This window comes from Mytilus trossulus, chromosome 10, assembly GCF_036588685.1.
Source record: "Mytilus trossulus isolate FHL-02 chromosome 10, PNRI_Mtr1.1.1.hap1, whole genome shotgun sequence".
In the NCBI taxonomy this organism is placed as follows: domain Eukaryota; kingdom Metazoa; phylum Mollusca; class Bivalvia; order Mytilida; family Mytilidae; genus Mytilus; species Mytilus trossulus.
The window spans coordinates 71337903-71357984 of NC_086382.1; the positions used below are offsets into that span (position 1 = coordinate 71337903).

At 31.0% G+C, this 20082-nt stretch overlaps 1 protein-coding gene across 1 annotated transcript; it reads right to left on the reverse strand.

Annotated features, from left to right (window-relative positions):
- Positions 1-896: 896 nt before the first annotated feature.
- LOC134688475 (uncharacterized) lies at positions 897-14903 on the reverse strand. The gene is made up of 6 exons (XM_063549230.1): positions 14748-14903; positions 8825-9205; positions 6890-7258; positions 6162-6572; positions 4018-4136; positions 897-2455 (listed from the first exon to the last, which is right to left on the reverse strand). Exons 1-6 carry the CDS (start codon positions 14818-14820, stop codon positions 2369-2371), a joined length of 1440 nt encoding a protein of 479 aa, XP_063405300.1. The 5' UTR covers positions 14821-14903; the 3' UTR covers positions 897-2368.
- Between the last annotated feature and the right edge of the window lie 5179 nt (positions 14904-20082).

Below are 20082 nucleotides of genomic sequence, written 5' to 3' on the forward strand. Positions count from 1 at the left end.
GTTTAACAGAAAGCTTTTGATATTCATAAACCTAATCGACACATTTATTCATCGACGTATATAAAGGCAGGCATGTTTTAACTATTCTGTGGTAAAATATAATTGTTCTTATTGTTTTGGCTTAGTTCACTGTATGTTGGCAATTGTACAAACGTGTAAAATATTTGTTTGCAAAGTTGTATACCAAAAGGAACATTTAGAAATATCAACTAATGTGAATATAAGACTATAAAAACAGTTTTAATCTATGAAAAAAAAGAGGAAATGATTGAAATATAATTAATTGTTAATTGTAAATATAAAATATTCCTATGACCACCTTTTTTTGTTGATGTCTAAAATCCAATCTGTTATCTAGTTTGCAGCAAGAAAAAAAGTAAATCATTAACTTTTACGACCTGCAACTTGATATCTTTTAATTAGAAAAGACTGATTTCAAGATGTTTTAGACAAATTTCAAAGGTTTATACCGATTTAATGTGCCTTCTAAACAAATGTTTACCGATTTAAAAAAATATTCAGTAACATGAATAAGAAAATAAAGACGTTAGTGCATTATTTATTTTCGCTTTTAAGTTAAAGTTTACAGAGAAAAAGTAATATGCAAATATCCAAAGTTTACATAAATCTGTGACATAATCCATTTACTTTTCCTTGACACTAACTAGTTTCTTTGTATGCATCTTATTTGATTATGATTCGATGTAAATACATTGTCTATATACACTGACGCCTTTTTGTTGTTTACATTCACTCAAGTGAACTATTCTTCATGTGGAGGTAAATATGCATAAACATTTTCAACTCAATTTAGAAAACACATATGTCACCAAAACGGGTTATTGGACAGTAAACATATACCAAAAATCTGCAGACAAACCACAATGAAAATCATATATTTTATAAACTTTTATTTACGATTAGAAAATAATTAACAGAAATAGAAAACTCAACGTTCGTTATATTAACAATTTGCACGAAATAATAATATTCATTAAACACATGAATTATCGCCATCTACATATCCTTCCTTTGTCGCCTGCGACTAAGTTTAACATCAAAATTTATCAAATAACAGTATTTCGATGAAAAGTAACAACACTTGTAACATTAACAATACATGTTTGAAACATTGATTGAAACATATCCAATAAACGCTTGATACATATGTAAACGCTAACACCATTAATGATTAACGCTATAATGCCATTAACGATCAACGCTTATGGCATTAACGATATATGCTTGTGAAATAAACAATAAACGCTTGTAACATTAACGATAAATACTAATGACATTAACAATAAACGCTTATGACATTAGCAATAAACGCTTGTGATATTAACAATAAACACTTGTAAAGTTTACAATTGGAACAACATGTTAAACATAAGAAGATAGCACATTAGAACAAACATGGTTTCTTGAAACGTTATATTAACAATTAAAACAAATTAACAATATTCATAAAACACATGAATATCACCACTTTCCTTCCTCTCTTGCCTGCGACTAAATTTAACATCCAAATCTATCAAATAACAATATTTCGAGGAAAAAAATAATCACTTGTAAAATTAACACAAGACGTTTGAAACATTGATGACAAACGCTGATAACACGAACAAACAAACGCTTGATACTTAACGATAAACGCTAATACCAATTACGATAAACGCTAATGACATTAACGATCAACGCTCATGACATCAACGATAAACGCTTATGACATTAACGATAAATACTTGTGACATTATAAAAAAACCACTTGTAACATTAATGATAAACGCAGTTGACACTAACAATAAACGCTAATGCCATTAATGGTAAACACTTATGTCATTAACGATAAACGCTTTAGTCATTAAAGATAAACGCTTGCGACATTAACAATGAACGCATGTGTTTAGGAGCAGATTACCTTAGCCGTATTTGGCACAACTTTTTGGAATTTTGAATGTTTGCTTTAAAGCAACATATTGCAATCCAAATCATATAACTTTTAATACATCAAATATGCCCAAATAAAATAGCAGAACTTTTACTGTCTGTATGATACAAAAAAGAGGCATGATCATTATTTTAAAGATGAGTGTGTGTGCATGACGTATATGCACGACTTTAAAAAATAAACATGAATAGGTATAATAACCACGACATCATGTTATAACGATGGTTCAAATAAAGTAAAATCAGTTTCAAAAATATAAGTTTTATACTTCAACTTAACAAACAGAGTGTCATAATGAATGTATGTGCTCTTATGAATTTCCTTTAATTTTGGTTCAAAAACATGCAACGAATTCTTGATTTTGCATTGCTAAGTTTAGTTTAAACATATTTCATTTGTTAAATATGCCAAATAACATTATGGTAAAGGTCTATAGCTTTCTGGTGGTTGACTATTGACAGCACCACTGTCAAATAAATCCGTGTACTCATCTTCTGGGCTTACCTAGAAAGAGTAGAATAAAGACGCATTACAATTCTGCATAAACATACAACTGGTCTTATTGAATGTGTATTTCGTAGATGTATGTTCAGCTTGCTCATTTAATATGCGAACCATGCATTCTTAATAAGATGTTGTAAATATAGTACAATTAACTGGTCAAAACAACTTTTAAGTCATCTTTTAGTTACTTTCCTGTGGTTTCACTGTATGATAATAAGCATTGTCAATCTTTAAATAGTTGAATTAATAGAGGCAAAAGTAATATACCACTGTTAGAAAGTAATGAATCGATTGATAGCAAAACACATTCAAGTTACAAACTAAAACCGAGGGGAACACATTAACTATAAGAGGAAAACAACGAAGCAACAAAAGAATAAAATAGTTAATAGTGAATGTACGGTCGATCTAGCAAATAAGCATTGTTAGATTGATTGTTTATGTTATACACTCAAGTATGCTGTAAAAGAAGTCAAAATTAACAAGTAGAAATGTTTAACTCCAAACTCCGAGGTAAATTAATCAGTATAAATGTATAACTCCAAACTCGAAGGTAAATTAATCAGTATAAATGTATAACTCCAAACTCGAAGGTAAATTAATCAGTATAAATGTATAACTCCAAACTCGAAGGTAAATTAATCAGTATAAATGTATAACTCCAAACTCGAAGGTAAATTAATCAGTATAAATGTATAACTCCAAACTCGAAGGTAAATTCAAAAAGTGGGCAAACCATAAAAACTGACAAAATCAAACATGCGAGTGAAAAACAATTTCCATATTTCTGACTTGGTACAGGAATTTTCAGAAGAAACAAATGTTGAATTGAACCTGGGGTTGAAGTTTGCTTAATCTCCCACACGTATGGCAGACGTTTATAGTTCTGATATATAGGGCAAACTTGGATGAGCATCCAAGGCAGACACAATAGTTTAATGTGGTAATAATTTGAATACAATAGGTTAAAATGTGTAAAGATACATCACAACTGACTAAATCAAATTCAATTAAACATATACATAGATTTTAGCTAACCAGATTGAAAAAGTCAAAGCAAGTAACGACACAGAATGTGTTCATTAAATTTTCATTTCAGAATTCAAAGAATGGTAGGAAATTCGTTAATCGTGCCACAAGAATTGTTAACTTTTATGTAGACCTTACCACCCATTTGGTCTTACCATTACCTTAATTCTGATGTAAACCTATTGTTTTTTGTGATGAAGACGTCATCTGCATAATATCTTATTTTCATTTAAAGATTGTAGTCATCATTATAATTTATATATAGACCTTATTTCATAATTAATTATTTTGATGTAGAATTTACTTTCGTATTAGATTGTTTAATGTAGACCTGACGTTACAGGTTATTTCAATGTCAATCTATTTTTTCGTTGCTCATGTTGATTTAAACATTACCACCATTTTTTGTTTTGATGTAGAACTTATTGTTTCTATAAACAGTACCTCCATTGCTTAATGTAGACTTACTACGCTTCATTACATTTTTAAGTCGTAGCCCTTACACCTATTATTAATTTTGATGTAGAGCTTACCTTTCCTTTCCCTTTGAACTTCTTTCTCCAGATCGTATAACCTATTAGACCTGCTGCGGCTAATGCTGCTACGACTCCAATAATGGCACCAATAACAGGACCCTTGCTTGCTGACTTTTCTATAATTAAAAAATAAACTATTTTGAATGATAAAACAAACAAACTTTTGACCGAAAACGATAATTCCTATGAAAGACATTATTTCGATTGAATAATTTCTGGAAATACACGACTGTGATTTAAATACTTATTCATATTTCACAACAAAAACAAAGAGCAAACGCTGGCTTATATAGAAACATCGTGGTTAAAAATCTGTCTTTGATTGTCTTTTCTAACTAACCTCTGAATTCGTCAAGTCAAAAGTATGAATTGGTACGTAATATTTGCACAATGTTTGTAAAATAATTATGGACTAGATAATAAATTTGAATATTATTAGCAGTTTCTTCTACTTAATGCCAAAAAAAAAGCCAAACTGACAAACGGATCAGGATAAACTTCCAATAAATACTAAAGCAAATTATCCAAGATGGCCACACCGTATATAGAAACTGATTTGCATGTCCACAACCTAGTGATGTTGTTTAATTTGACAGGAGAAGATTTTGAACTATTACCACTTAAAACTTGTCATTGTTCAAAATGAAACATGTCAATAAATGCTCACCATTAAGCGACGTCTGATATTTGTAGTACTATATGTACTAATTTTCATATCTAAGACATTTTCCCAATACATGCAAATACCACTTACCTTGAATTGTAAACATATTAAAAAAAAAAAGGAGATGAGGCGTGATTGCAAATGAGAAAACTCTTGAAAAAATGACACAGAAATTAATAACTTTAGGTCACCGTACGACCTTCAACAACGAGAAAAATCCATACCGCATAGTTAGTCATAAAAAGCACCGAAATCACATTATGTAAATCAATTCGAACGAGAAAAACGTATAGCCTAATCAATGTACAAAACAAACTGAACGAAAATATCAACCATGTAACATTACAAAAGAAGACAATCTCTGAAGTACAGGCTCCTGGCTTGGGACTGGCGCATACAAACAAAATGTGGCGGGGTTGAAGATGTCAACTGGATCCCAATGCTTTCCTTACATGGGACAGTGGTCAAACAGTACAACATTAGAAAAACTATAAAAATCAGAAGAAATATAAACGATATAAGCGCATTACATCTTATCATTAACATTAGTAAACATTAAAATAATTTGAATCAATAAAATGGAGAATGGAAATGGGGAATGTGTCAAAGAGAAAACAACCCGACCAAATAAAAAAAACACAACAGCAGAAGGTCACCAACAGGTCTTCAATGTAGCGAGAAATTCCCTCACTCGGAGGCGTCCTTCAGCTGGCCCCTAAACAAATATATACTAGTTCAGTGATAATGAACGCCATAAGTTCTTATGTATTTGCTGTGTAGATTTAATGTCAAAGGTGAGTTTGTTTCAGAATCATAAATACTGAACAAATTTTTCATGTTTTAAACTATACATATGATTCAAACAAAGTGTATTAATATAGGTCGAAAAAATATTGCCTTGAATTTGACAGTTGTAGGTAATCAATCCAAAATTTTATTGCAATACAACATTTCTGTTTCATAAACATATGTCTTGGGTATTTAAAAGCACCATTATTTTTTTATTTGGTGATTCTATAGAATATTTTGTAAACTTTGCGGTTACATGGTTACTAAAACTTGTACTCAGCTTATATGAAGGGAGAAATTTGATTGAATAACTTCCAGTGATGTTTTATTTTCTTATATGCAATGACACGCTATGTGATTTTTTTGTCTATGGTACTGGACAGGATAAAAATTTACTCATGTCATTTATTTCTTTATTCGAAACAAGGATAAGTTCTGCACATTTTTTAAAAGTGAAAAAGACTAATAGGGGAAAATCAATAGTGGTATTACACATAAAACAATTAATTAAATAGCGTATCTATGGCATTTATACTTGTCAATTGTTTAAAAATATTTCGTTTTGTATAAGATTTTGTCTCTTGATTTTTTATATTTGTCGTATTCTCCACTTGCATGACTTGGTAATGGAATTTTCTTTTTGATACAAAGAAATTGAGTCAAATACACGTTTGCCCAATAAACTAACCTTCGGTGCTTTCTGACGGTTGAGATACACCAGGTGAACTGCTAGTTGATGTATAGGATGATGACGAAGTAACTTTTGTGACGAGAGCATCAGTTGGATTAGTGACATCAGTAAGATCAGTGACATCAGTGGGGTCAGTTGGAATAGTAACATCAGTAGGAACAGTACCATCAGAGTTAGGTGTTGAAGTAAGTAGTACAGTAACAGGGAGTGTACTTTTAGAAGTATAAGATGAGGGTGTCGTTGTAGGCATCGATGTAGAATATGGTTCACTATTTGTTGTCACAGTATCTGTTGTGGTAGGCTCTGTTGCCGGAGAAATGATCGTGAAGTTTTCACCACAATTGTATTCGGTATTGGTTAATAGAACTTCACTACATGTTATCGTTACGGTTTGGCTGCTATCGGTGGCTGCAAATATAGTATACGTTCAATTCTTAGTTCTTTCACCTTATAATTTAACTACTAAGAGCAGTCAAGACTTGGAAATTAATGAATGGGGCATGTTCAGAAAACGAATCAGTATAAAAGACACATTTTAGTAACTGAACATTGGTGTAGATAATCACTGAATTAAACATTAGTTATAACTAAAACTTTTAATCATTATCACATTATATAGATAATTTCGTCGTCTTTTTTTCAATATATAGATCACATTTAAATAATAAGTTACTAATAACCTTTCTTGTATACATGAAAAAGTCTTCATACATGTAACTACTAACCTTGTAATAAGATCCAGAAGTTTCCATTCGATCCATCGTATGTATTGTCATATCTGAGTTGAATTGTGTCTGTCAAACTTGAATACAATATCCGTCTTTCAAAAAGATTGACATCATCACAAGCAATATCACTTACGTCAGAACCGTCGATCACATATAATCTTTGTGAACACAGCCCCGTTGATTCATTTATTGCAAATCTAATATCTAAAGCATCTATCTGTATACCAGAACCTCCCGTTGATTGAATAGTGCACTGACAACCAGATGTCAAACCACAGCCTCCATCTGAGTTCGGATATCCGTCATTCCACAAGAATAATTGATCTCCACTTGCCGAACTATTGCACATTGACACGATTTGACTAGCTGTAAAATAATCTTATCTTAAAATAGTAGCATGGCAATTTGTTCTAATTTACACAAAAAAAATGTATTTCTGTTTTGTATTCATTAAAGTTCGTCTTATATCACTTTGATTATGACAGCTGATATGCTTTCATCTGTTTATACTTTTAGGAAAGGTGCAAATACAATCTTATTTTGTTTTGTAAATGCCCTATCGAAACATAAGTCTGTTTGTTACTCACAGTATCGATCTATAATAATATAATTAGTTATCAAAGCTACCAGGATTATAATTTAGTACCCCAGACGCGCGTTTCGTCTACATAAGACTCATCAGTGGCGCTCATATCAAAAATATTTATAAGCCAAACAGATACAAAGTCGAAGAGCATTGAGGATCCAAAATTCCCAAAACGTTGTGCCAAATACGGCTTAGGTTATCTATGCCTGGGATAAGAAAATCCTTAGTTTTTCGAAAAATTCAAAGTTTGGTAAACAGGAAATTTATAAAAATGACCACATTATTGATATTTATGTCAACACCGAAGTGCTGACTACTTGGCTGGTGATACCCTTGGGGACGAAACGTCCACCAGCAGTGGCATCTTCAAAGTGGTGTAAATAGTTCTCAAAGGTACCAGGATTATAATTTTAAATTTTAGTACGCCAACGGTACAAAATTTTCTGCATCCAATGTGTATTTGGCCGACAATTAGTGTATATTCCGTGATGCAAGAGACCAAAATGTGGAAACATTCGGAACATAATATTGTACAAAGGTTGAAGAGCTGACCAAGCAAAAGGATCTAAAGTACAGCTAAACAGGACAATGTGACTGTTGATTAATGAGTGACTATTTCAACGGTTACATGATAAAATGGTGTATCTAGGTTAAAAAAGTGCAGGCAGCTCGCGAATAAATACCCATCAAACTCTGAAAACCTTAGCAATGTGTTTCACCACTAATAATTTTCGTTTTTAGCCATGCCTTTGTCAGTTTATTTTCAATTTATGAGTTTGACTGTCCCTCTGGTATCTTTCGTCCCTATTTTGTATACGTTAACTTGAATTGGTGACAGCAAAAATTCCCATATATCTAGATTTTTGCTACATTCAGCTGAGATCGCCCCTAGTTTTTGGTGGGGTTCGTGTTGTTTATTCATTAGTTTTCTATTTTGTGTCATGTATACTATTGTTTGCCTGTTTGTCTTTTTCATTTATAGCCATGGCGTTGTCAGTTTTTTTTAGATTTATTAGTTTGACTGTCCCTTTGGTATCTTTCGTGCCTCTTATTTTAACTATTACTATCATGATTTTTTAAACATGCATGATATTAAAGTTTGTTTTTAGGAAATGAAACTAAGAAGATTTGAATGTTTCAAATAGCAATTAACAAATAACGAATCGATTGTAATATCACATAAATATAAGATGTGGTGTTAGTGCAAATTAGACAAAGTTCAATCAAGGTCATAATTTGTAAAAGTAAACCGTGACACATACATATATTTATCGTGTTTTTCATAGACTGTAAGGTAATATCGAATATTATTACAATATCGTATCCTATATCAAATGCTTACTTACATTTTATACAATTATAAGTCATCCTCATATAATGTGTTTTTGAAAAGAATATGGACTGATCACATACACTATCTGTATCGTTCCAAGCCACTTGTAAGGAACCGATGTCTTCACCTGTAAACTTTCTGTAATGCTCTAGTCCTTGGTCTACACCAAAGTATCTCATACCACAGTCCTCTGTTTCATTCACATACCTACAACAGTATGTTTCGTTCCTAATTCCATCATAGGAAATAAATGGACAGTTTGTCTCTATTCTCTTACAATAGGTATATATGTCCTTTGGATATATAACCTCTCCTGCCGGACATGTTGGTTGAAGAATGTCAACATGTCCATTACCGTAACAGGCTTCCTCAACATAGTCTATTAAGGTGCAATCTGTATAATAATAAAATTTTAAATCAATGTTTATTTATATAGCTGCATATAAAACAATATGATTTGTTTTATTCCCAAGTTTTAAAAAGAACAACTAAAAGTTTCAAATATATATATATAACCATTTGTCATTCAAAGGATCGAAAATTCTGCAATACGCGTATACGTTATAAGTCATCACAAGGAAACTGCAACCCAGAAACAAAGTCATTCTGTTCGGCTGTTTTGTAAGATACTACCATATTTGTTTGGTGAACAGTCGAAATAAAGAACAGACAAGGTGATTCCAGATATAAAGTTATTTATTTACTACTTTTTATATTTCTTGAGGTTTATACAATACAGAACCAGTCATGTATGTTTAATATTGTAAAACCGATAGTAGAATCTGACGGCAAATTAATAGTTTTATGTGTAGCTACTGAAATTGAAAACTATTTGAAGACATATTTCATAAGTTCTAGCCTCCAATCGTCTATGAGCCAATACAATTTCCAAGAAATGAGCAATATGATCTTAGAAAGTACTGCAACGATATGTATAAGTTTCTTGTAGGAACAATGAAATAAGTGTGTTTATCTTTGAAATATTGTTACCTCCCCCTCGACTATATTTCACTATGTTATGATATCAATGTGAAACACTTTCAAATAAATCGCTTTATATTTCCACACGTTTGTGGTGGAGTTCGTGCTGCTCACTCTTTGGTTTTCTATGTTATAATCCTGGTACTTTTGATAACTATTGTGTTTTGTGCTATTGTTTGTCTGTTTGTCTTTCTCTTTTGTAGCCATGACGTTGTCAATTTTGTTTGACTTACGAGTTTGAAAGTCCCGTTCGGTATCTTTCGCCTCTCGTGCAATGACTCATTATCCATAATATTAAATGTATAATTATAAACTCCCTTTATGAGATAATTTCTCATGACAATCCATCTATGAGATATTGTCTTCATATATATAATATATAATTTTGAATAACACCTCACTCACAAGCAAAAAATAAAATGTCATTCTCTCTATCTATGATAATAAACTCATCATATATACCAGGATTAAAATTTTACATATACGCCAGACATGCGTTTCGTCTACAAAAGACTCATCAGTGACGCTCGAATCCAAAATTTTAAAAAGGCCAAATAAAGAAGGAATTTGAAGAGCATTCAGGACCGAAAATGACAAAAAAGTTTTGCCAAATACAGCTAAGGTAATCTATGTCTGAGGTAGACAAGTCTTTGTTTTTCAAATATTCATTACTCTATATGGACAAAATTTCTTATGAACCTTTGTACCTCTCTTCAAATTACTTCAAATATAGGGACATAAAGTAATGAAATAGTCTTTGGAATTTGGAGGATAATGTTTACTATGGACCTTTATCCTTCTCTATCTAGGAATTACATCATAGAAAAGAACAATATTTCATGATACAAAGTCATGGAATATTTTGTAATGGATTCAGTGGATAAAATGTCAAAGGACAATATTTTGCTTTACAAATGAATTACACAATTTGAATGTTTTCTATTTATTAAAGACACGACCATCCAATAAACGTTGATAAAATAAAAGCTTGTTACCGAACAATGATTTTGAATGGAAACTGTCCAAGTTATACACATGGCTTTGTTGAATTAGCTTTCACTGAGCATTGGGAACAAACTTATTTAAAACGTGACCTGTAAAGTCTGATTACACTTGAGGAAGTAAAAGAAAATCATTAATTGTTTTTAAGATTTCTGTTTTTATACTTATTATTATAAAGGATTCGTGGAAGTTTGAAATCCTTTCTGAGACTTAAAATAAATTTTTAAGCTTCTAAATCGACCAACAATGTAAAGGACTTATATTCTATCAATAGTGTTTTAAAACTTAAAACAAGTGTTCATATTTAATATAAATCATATTTTGTTTTAAAAACAAACAAACAAATACTATAAAAGAAAGATGAGACGCTCAAAATGAGCAGAATAACTACAATCATAGCTTTTGAACCAGATACAAACAATCAAATAAATAAGTATAACATCCTTATAGTAAATAAACAAAGGAATTTGTAGGATTAATACCACCAAATCATGGTACGTCACATCCGGTTACATAACGAAATAGAGCGAACAAATAATTCTCCTTAAATTTGACAGTTGTAGGAAATATATTCTACATTTCATTGCAGTATAACACTTCTGAGTCATAAACATATATCTTGGGTGTTTCGAAGAAGCAAAGATGTAAGCGCATCAGATACTAACACAAATGTTCCTGGTTCGACCCCGTTCTCCTAAGACACCATTTACTAGTATGGTCCTGAGAAACGTTGGTAGTTAGTCGGAAGGAGACGATAAATGATTGACCCGTGTTAAGAGAGAGCCATATATCGTGCACGTAAAATACTCCTTTGTAGATTTCGAAAAAGAGCAGGCTAAATAATGACTCTACAAAGCAGCACTCGCAAAGTGGAATGGGATTGATATAATCCACTATAAATAAATATGTTTAATTTAAAGAAGCATTATTTTTTATTTGGGGTTTCTATAGAATATCTTTGGAACTTGAAGTGACATGTTTAATAAAGCTTGCATATAGGGAAAAAGGAGTGAACATTTGATAGGTTATTTTCCAGTGATGGTTAATTTTTTCTTAATTTTATGCAATGAAATGTAATTTGAAATATTTTCCATTGAACTGGACAGGATTCAACTTTACTCTTCCAAAAAAAATATTTATTTGAAAAAGAAGACACATTTTGCACAATTTTTCGAAATGTGCAAATCTTACTAAGAGTAATCGGGGAAAATGAAGGAATGTATTACACCTGCAATATCAAAAATACATTATATGACCCATTGTTTATTTCTTTGGACAATTCTTCTGAACAGCACACCTCTATGAACTAATATTTTCATTTATATCTTAATTCTGAATAATGTTTTTGCATGTATATATATGATGATAACATTTATCTATATATTGTTCTATACAAAAATGACAAATGAATTTGTCTATCATGTTAAAACTCTTTTTTAATACTAAATAGACGATCACGGTCGTAAGGAAAATGGTGACATAATGTATTCAAAAGTGAAAACAAACTTAGTCTTGTTTGAATAAAGTAATTAATTAGAAAATTTAGTCAGCTGATGAAAAATCATAGATTAAACATCAATTTGTAATCGTGCACCATATATGATACATGTTAATCTATATTTATTTTTGAAATTACGAGTTATTCTATAAACGCCTGATATTATATTAAGAGATGACTGGTTGAGCAACTAAAAAGTCAGGTATATAAGTAAGTTTCGTTTTCTGTCGAGAAAACCATACAAGAGCTTGCTAAATGTATACTTGTAAGTGGTTTATACTTAAGTTTAATTTCTAAATCTGGTTAAATAAATATTGTATGTGATATAAAACAGTATTGAATTGCATAATATACTTATACATTTATGATGGTATTATGATTTCAGTACAAAGGGTCTTATAGACAGGTGATAATAAAACATCTTAATGTGAGAACATTGTCTCAATTGTTATAAACAAGGAAGTCGGGGATTAGTACTGGTTCAATACTGACGGTAATAAAATACGTCCAAAGAAAGGAGGAGTTATGGTACGGGTATTTTCTTTTCTGTGCAATTCATATCGGACTTTACTGTATGTGTTTTGTCAGTTTCAAATGGTCGTCAGCTATCTCGTTGGCATTTCATAACATATCTCAATATTTCTTCTTTATAGGGACCAAATCGCAAAGAGTCAGATTTATTTAGTCCTGTCTAAAATAATAATTTCCTCTTTATTTATTAATGATTCAAATGTCAGATATGATGTCATTGTGATTGCATAGCGACTCAAATCACTGGTAAGTTTTGAAGACAAAACAACATCCTTCGCCCCAAAAGAGTAATCACCATACTGTTTGTAATATTTTACAAAAATCTTCTCATCTGAAAATACTGGACCAAATTGAATCAAACTTTGCCGAAATTATCTTCAGGATATGTTATTAAAAACGTACCTGAACACTCCGCACATAAACCAAGATAGCCGCCATGAAAAAAAGAACAGGGAGAAAAAGGGGGATCAAAATGCAGTATGACGTATATACTTATATACGTATATACTCCGTGTTGAAGGCCGCACTTTAACCTATAATGGTTTAATTTTTAAATTGTTATTTGGATGGAGAGTTGTCTCATTGGCACTCACACCACATCTTCCTATATCTAATTAAAGCACTAAGAGCGTAAATCTGACATGGGGTACACTGTTTATCAGGACAAGATCTATCTGACATGACATACTAAAACGCATCACACGACACGTTGTTAGTTGTTGGATTTCTGCTTTTTTATTGATTATTTTAGGGTAATTTTGCAGATTTTGGTTATTATCTAGAATGAAATGATTTTAGAGATTTATAATAAATAATAATTTGTCAATAGCAAAATTGTATGGCAAAGTAAGCTCTGGTGCTACAAAAAGGTCACCATGATCAAAATTGATAATTGATCCCTTCAGGAGGTATTGCCCTTAAAGGTAAATTTTTTCACATTTTTTGTAAATTTGTGTTATCTTTTACCAAAATCTTCCTAAACCTTAACATGGGTCGAAAAGAATTAAATTAAATCATAATTTTAAAAACGGTATCTAATTGATAAATGTAATCGATGATCCTGCCCTACAAATTAAACGTCCAATTGATACAATTTTGGCCTATTACCTAGAAATAAACTAGCAATAGAAAAAAAGATCAGGAAGACAAACTCTATAAATAAGTCAACATGTTAAAATCTTGAGTATATACGCTAAAATGGTAATTCTTTTATATTTTTTTAGGCATTCTGTCATTTATTGTAAGAACTATAATATAAAGATAAAAACGTTAAAAAGCCAGCATCACAAGAAATATAAAACCTACAAATGAATGTAAAGACTGATATTGTCAGTCGAATCCGTATTTAAATTGTTGCTAATGAATGAGGAATTTTAGCTTTTTAGAATGATCATTTATTATCTTGATTATTAAAACAAATAGATAGAAATTATAGTAGGAAATAAAGATAAGATAAGAAAGATATACAATAAATCTTATAGACTCAAAGAATCAGACAACTAAGCAAAACAGTTCCGGTTGTAAATTATAGGGAAAAAAAAACAATTTGTCAATTGTTGGAAATATAAAACGAATTTCCACTCGCTACAAAACACCAAACAAAAAAACCTCGGTTTTTGTGCTGCTTCAACAGCTCGTAAAAATAAATGTTATCGTTTTAGGATACAGGTTATACCACAATAACGGTCATCTTTTCTTTGTTATTAGTTGAAATTATTTAACCCAAATTGTATACAATTAAGGCCCGAACTATTTCGCCATTATAAGTGACACAGTTTTTTTCCGTATCTTTTATTTATGTACAGTTCCTTCATATTTATTATTATTCTATCATCCAAGTAAAAACCAAAACATGTATAAAGTGCAAACAATAGAAACCCACACATGTAGTGAAGAAGGAAAGCAGCACACCATTATATCTTACCAGAATGTAAAAACAGCAAACAGAAATACAATAATGTCCCACAAAATTTAATAAATTTCATCAAATATTCCATCGGATAATATCAACTCTTCTGTAACATTTCTAATGAAATTTATACTTTGTAGGCTAGGGTTTGGTTAAATATTACTGCTCAAGACTTTCTATAACATTTAACAAGTGTTCAATGACAATACCTATGCAACGATTCGTCATAGATCTATCGTGTGTATTCACTGTACTGTCACTGTTTAAAAGCGGTTCAATTAAATTAAATGCCTGCATTCAATATTATAAGATATATTGATTTTCTTTTAAATTTCTTTTATAACCAATCATGCAATACATACTTCCTTATTTAATTACAGTTGTTTTATTATCTGCAATGAAAGGGAATTTCTGTAACGACCCAGAAGTATGAAACAGTAAAGAATTTTATCGAACTAGGAAGCACATTGACATTGTCATAATAACTAGTTCAGTTGATCAAATAACGAAATTGATGATATTCATAGACCATATAAAATATAATTTTTGTATTGTGGATTCATCATTACTCGTCGGATAACAATTTTCCAGGATTTCGTAGGCCCAGATGAACCACGAAATTAAATGTTCAACGAATGACAATTTTTTTTAGACCTGTGTCCAGACTTCTGCGAATCAACAAAATTAATCATCCACGGACATGTGGGTTTTCCTTTTTCCACGGCAATTGGAACTCACGAAAATAAAGGAATCCACATTATGATATTTGGATATTTAATGTAGCTTCAAACCTATATATACTCATTTTTCCTCATTACACATTTTAAATATTGTTTTTCTTGTCATAAATACCTTCACATTAATCACAATCTAAAGATACGGCAAAGGAAATGTGCAATTCCTTTTTTGTTGTATAGAGGAATTTAACACCTATTTATAATACTTTGATTTCAATACCATTCAATTGCATCTGTACTCTAGCAATTTTTTAATATATATTTCCGGATATATTGTACAACTCTGAATGGTTTGTCTATAGGCTAAATTGATATTCAGATTTATCGAGTGATAGCTATTTAACTCAGCGAAAACATACATGGGGTGGGGTTCTGTCTCGGGGCACTTTTAATGATGTATGTATGTGTGTGTGTCCATTTTAAAAGCTCACTAGAGCTTGTTTTACTTTGGTTTCGATGTCTCGACAATGAATAACACTTTGATTTGATTTGTTGTATGTGTGTGGGTGTGTGTGTGTGTGTGTGTGTGTGGAGAGGGGATAGTAATGACTGCAGAATATTAAAATACGAGTTACATTGTGACAGAGACCAAAATGTAATGGAATAGACATTTGTAGATATTCAGTCAAAGGCAAAAGAAAGCCTGAATTAATTAAAACACAATTTTAAAACTTTAACAGGGACCTGCTTATACTATATAATAAGTCAGACAATTTGTGAATCACTTGTTTCTAATGAGCATGTTTCAAACCAATCATGTAATACCGACTTGGCTGACAAAAAATATCATTTTTACACGTATGCATTTACCAGTGTCAAGTACTTACTAAAATGGAAATCACCTTCATTGGGTTAAATACATCCTGTAGCAAAGTATATTTGGGTAAGACCTTGTTTCATTTTTTTTTGTATTACGAGTGCCAAATTATTATTCTTATATCTCATGCATACACGCGATCGATTTGTACATTGCTGGTCATATAAAAACAGCCTGAATATAAATTCAATCGATTTAAAAAAAGATTGAGGTGATTGGAATCCTAGAATACCTAAAATTTGTGTCAAATCTGATTCAAGTCAGGTATGTCTTAAATTAGTAAAACTTAAGGTTTTAGTGATATTAAATTCAATTGAACTTACAATAATAGTACTCCTTTTATATGGCATTCGTATTAGCTCATATAACGCAGGATGTTGCTGCTTATAGCAGTAGATGTTATAAATACCATGTTTTCAGAGAATTTATGTTGCTTTTCAACCTTTTTATATAATCATAATTTATTGCAAAGGACTACTCCCTAACGACAAGTAAATTCATTCTTACCTATGGATACTGGGCTCGTTTCAATGAAGATATCCCAATTAAAAATGTGTTAATTTTACAACACTGCACAAGTTTCATTGCAGGTATTTGAAAAATTCACCATGGCAGGGTAGTATATTCTTGTATGCCACATACATTTTAATGTTCATCTAGATGAATATATGATACATAATATATAACTTTCACTATATTGATATGCATATCAATATGGTCAAAGTTATATATTATGCAGCATATATTTTCCGTTTTAAGTTTCTTTTTAAACATTTGAGTTTTAAAAGGATAAACAACGAAACAAATTATAAGCCTGGTACCATTGATATCTATCTGACAATATCCATTTGACGTGGCTCGATACTTTCACATCCCGCCATTTTGTTATTGTGCTCTGGAAAATTTTGTATTTTTGTATTCAGTTTTTGTTTTTGTTTGGGTGCTTTGTCTATATGCTTTTTTGTTTATATTTGTTGAACATTTGCTTGTTTTTATAGTGAATTAGATTATAACACAATGTCGATCCTTATACCCATATTTTCTGCCATTTTTACCTATTATGTCTGTCACACATCATTGTAAATATAATGAAATTTTATGCGAATTTAACACAAATGTGAGGTTTGGTTAGCTATAAAGCCAGGTTAATCCAACAGGAATATAACAGTTGTCAGTCATTCATTTGATGTGTTTGAGCTTTTTATTTTTTTATTTGCTTAGGCACCTTTTGTTCAGATTTTTCCTCGGAGTTCAATATTTTTTTTAGACCAGAGGCAACAGTAGTTAACTAATATTCAATGAACATTTTTGATAATTCAAAAGTCATGTTTTTGAAATCAGCTGATAAAAGTGTGGTCGATGACACTTTTCGCGATTATTTACATAATTGATAATCAGGTGCAAACAAATTGGAATATAGTGGAAATATATACTATATGTAATCTAATAAAAGTAAAATAACAAAAACACAGAACTCCAAGGAAAACTTAAAACGGAAAATCCCCTATCAAATGGCAACATCTGAAGCTCAAACATATCAAACGAATGGAAAATAATTGTCGTATTTCTGACTTAGAACAGTCATTTCCTTATGTGAAAAATGTGGACTATATGAGACTTTCACCAAATTTTGTGTTATTATTGTTATATGGTTGTCTTTTACAAATGTCTTAATCTCAGCCGTATTTGGTACAATTTTTTGGAATTTTTGATCCTCAATGCTCTCTAACTTTGTACTTGTTTGGCTTTATAAATATTTTGAGCGTCACTGATGAGTCTGGCGTACTAAATTATAATTCTTGTACCTTTGATCACTATTAACAAACACTCAATTTTGTTTTAATAAGTCGATGGTTGATTTCTTGGCTTTGAGTCAAACACTCTTTTAATTTATATATATTTCAAGTCAGGAAAATGATCCAAACTATAAAACGCCTAAAATAAACAATTTACTAGACATGAGCTCGATAATATTTAGCTTCGTTTCGTGTGTATTTCAGTCTAGACACCATCTAATAAACTAATAATCTAGATGACCCCGAAAACCAATGACGATTACTTTACACGATATAATTTAATTTTGAATGTAACGCGTCTTCTGATTGGCTGACGTTAGTTTGTTTATCAGCTCATTGACATAATTTAGTCATGTGAATGTGACGTCATCAACCTTTTTTCTTGGTTTACTCCGGTATCAAATTAAGAAATAATTCATGGGGGCTTGAATATATCGTGATTTTACCACGGGTTGGCCCTTTATGACAAATATTTTACCCTGAGCGATAGCGAGGGGTAAAATATCGGCATAAAGGGACAACCCGTGATAAAATATAGATATATTCAAGCCCCCATGAATTATTTCGATTCTAATAGGACAAATACGGCAATTATTTTGGATCGAAGCGCTCTAGGTGATGGCATTATTTGCCGTTCCAATATATAAACATATTTAGATAATTTTAGATTAATCTAATTATTATTGTACTTATATGTCTCATATGTATACAAAAACGGCTAATATAACTCATTTTAGCATCATTTGTTAACGTTTCCTTGTTGTGATGATTTTCCGTTTCAGCGTGTATTTTCCCGTAAATTGCTTATATTCTGACGTCATTGTTCTATGACGTCGAGTCGCTCATTCATTAAAAAACATATGACGTGGGGGTACAATGGGAACAGCCCATGAAATATATTCATATTTTACCACGGGTGTGTACTCAAAGCGTTTGAAGGACGTCATGTTAGAATGAAATTTAGAATTTAATTATAAGAAATGGCTGTAATATTTTTTCTTTTAATGAAGAAATAACATGAACATAAAACATGTGTTACACAATGAATAACCCGAATAAAGAATCATTGTTGTCGATCGAATCGGCCTTTTCAGTGTTGACATTATTTTCTGTTAATAGCCTAACACGCATCAATCATGCATAATCCAGCCCTAGCTAAGAAATTAAATCAAAGTTCACATGAATACAGATCAATGAGGTAAAATATTGTCCACTTGCAATTCATCATCGATGTTCCTTAATTTATTTTGACAAAATGAAACCATACTGGCTTCTAATAGCGAATTCCTATTTCACTATTTCACTTTCATTAATGATTTAACAATAAATAATCATATTATTTAAATTTTTAATGTATCATGTAGCTATAGTGCCCTTTTAAATATAAAGTCCGCATGTAGCATTAATATTTTTCCTCCGTAAATGACGTTGAATTCGATTTGTCTTTTATATATTTTGAATAAATGTTAAAGATGACAGGACTATAAATAGTTTACTATAGACTACACATAATAGTAAATGAACAAAACCGGTTTATACATATTGTATGCTATTTAACTTCCTACTTTTGGTTTGTTTCCAAAATTATGTTTATAAAATGGATACGAAAACGTTAACATTTATATATGTAATATTGTTGATAAGTATTGCTATTATTATAAGTGAGTATAGTTTTTGAACTTTAATTTCTATATCTTGTTTTATGGGACAGTGGAAATACGATCACATTTGAGCCATCAATTATGGATGTGATAACAAACAAGATTAATTACAACGTGCTATTGTTCTTATGATGTTGTACGACTTTGCCCCCAGCAGAGCTATAGAAAAACAATACCTTTAACAGTTTAACGGGTGTTAAACGGACAGTTTTGATGATACATGGGCACTTTTACTTGTAACACGGACTCTTTAAATGAATAGAATCACTCGTGCATGATCAATGAGTTCATGGTCACTTTACATTTCGAATTAGATTTGAATTATTTAAGGCGATACAT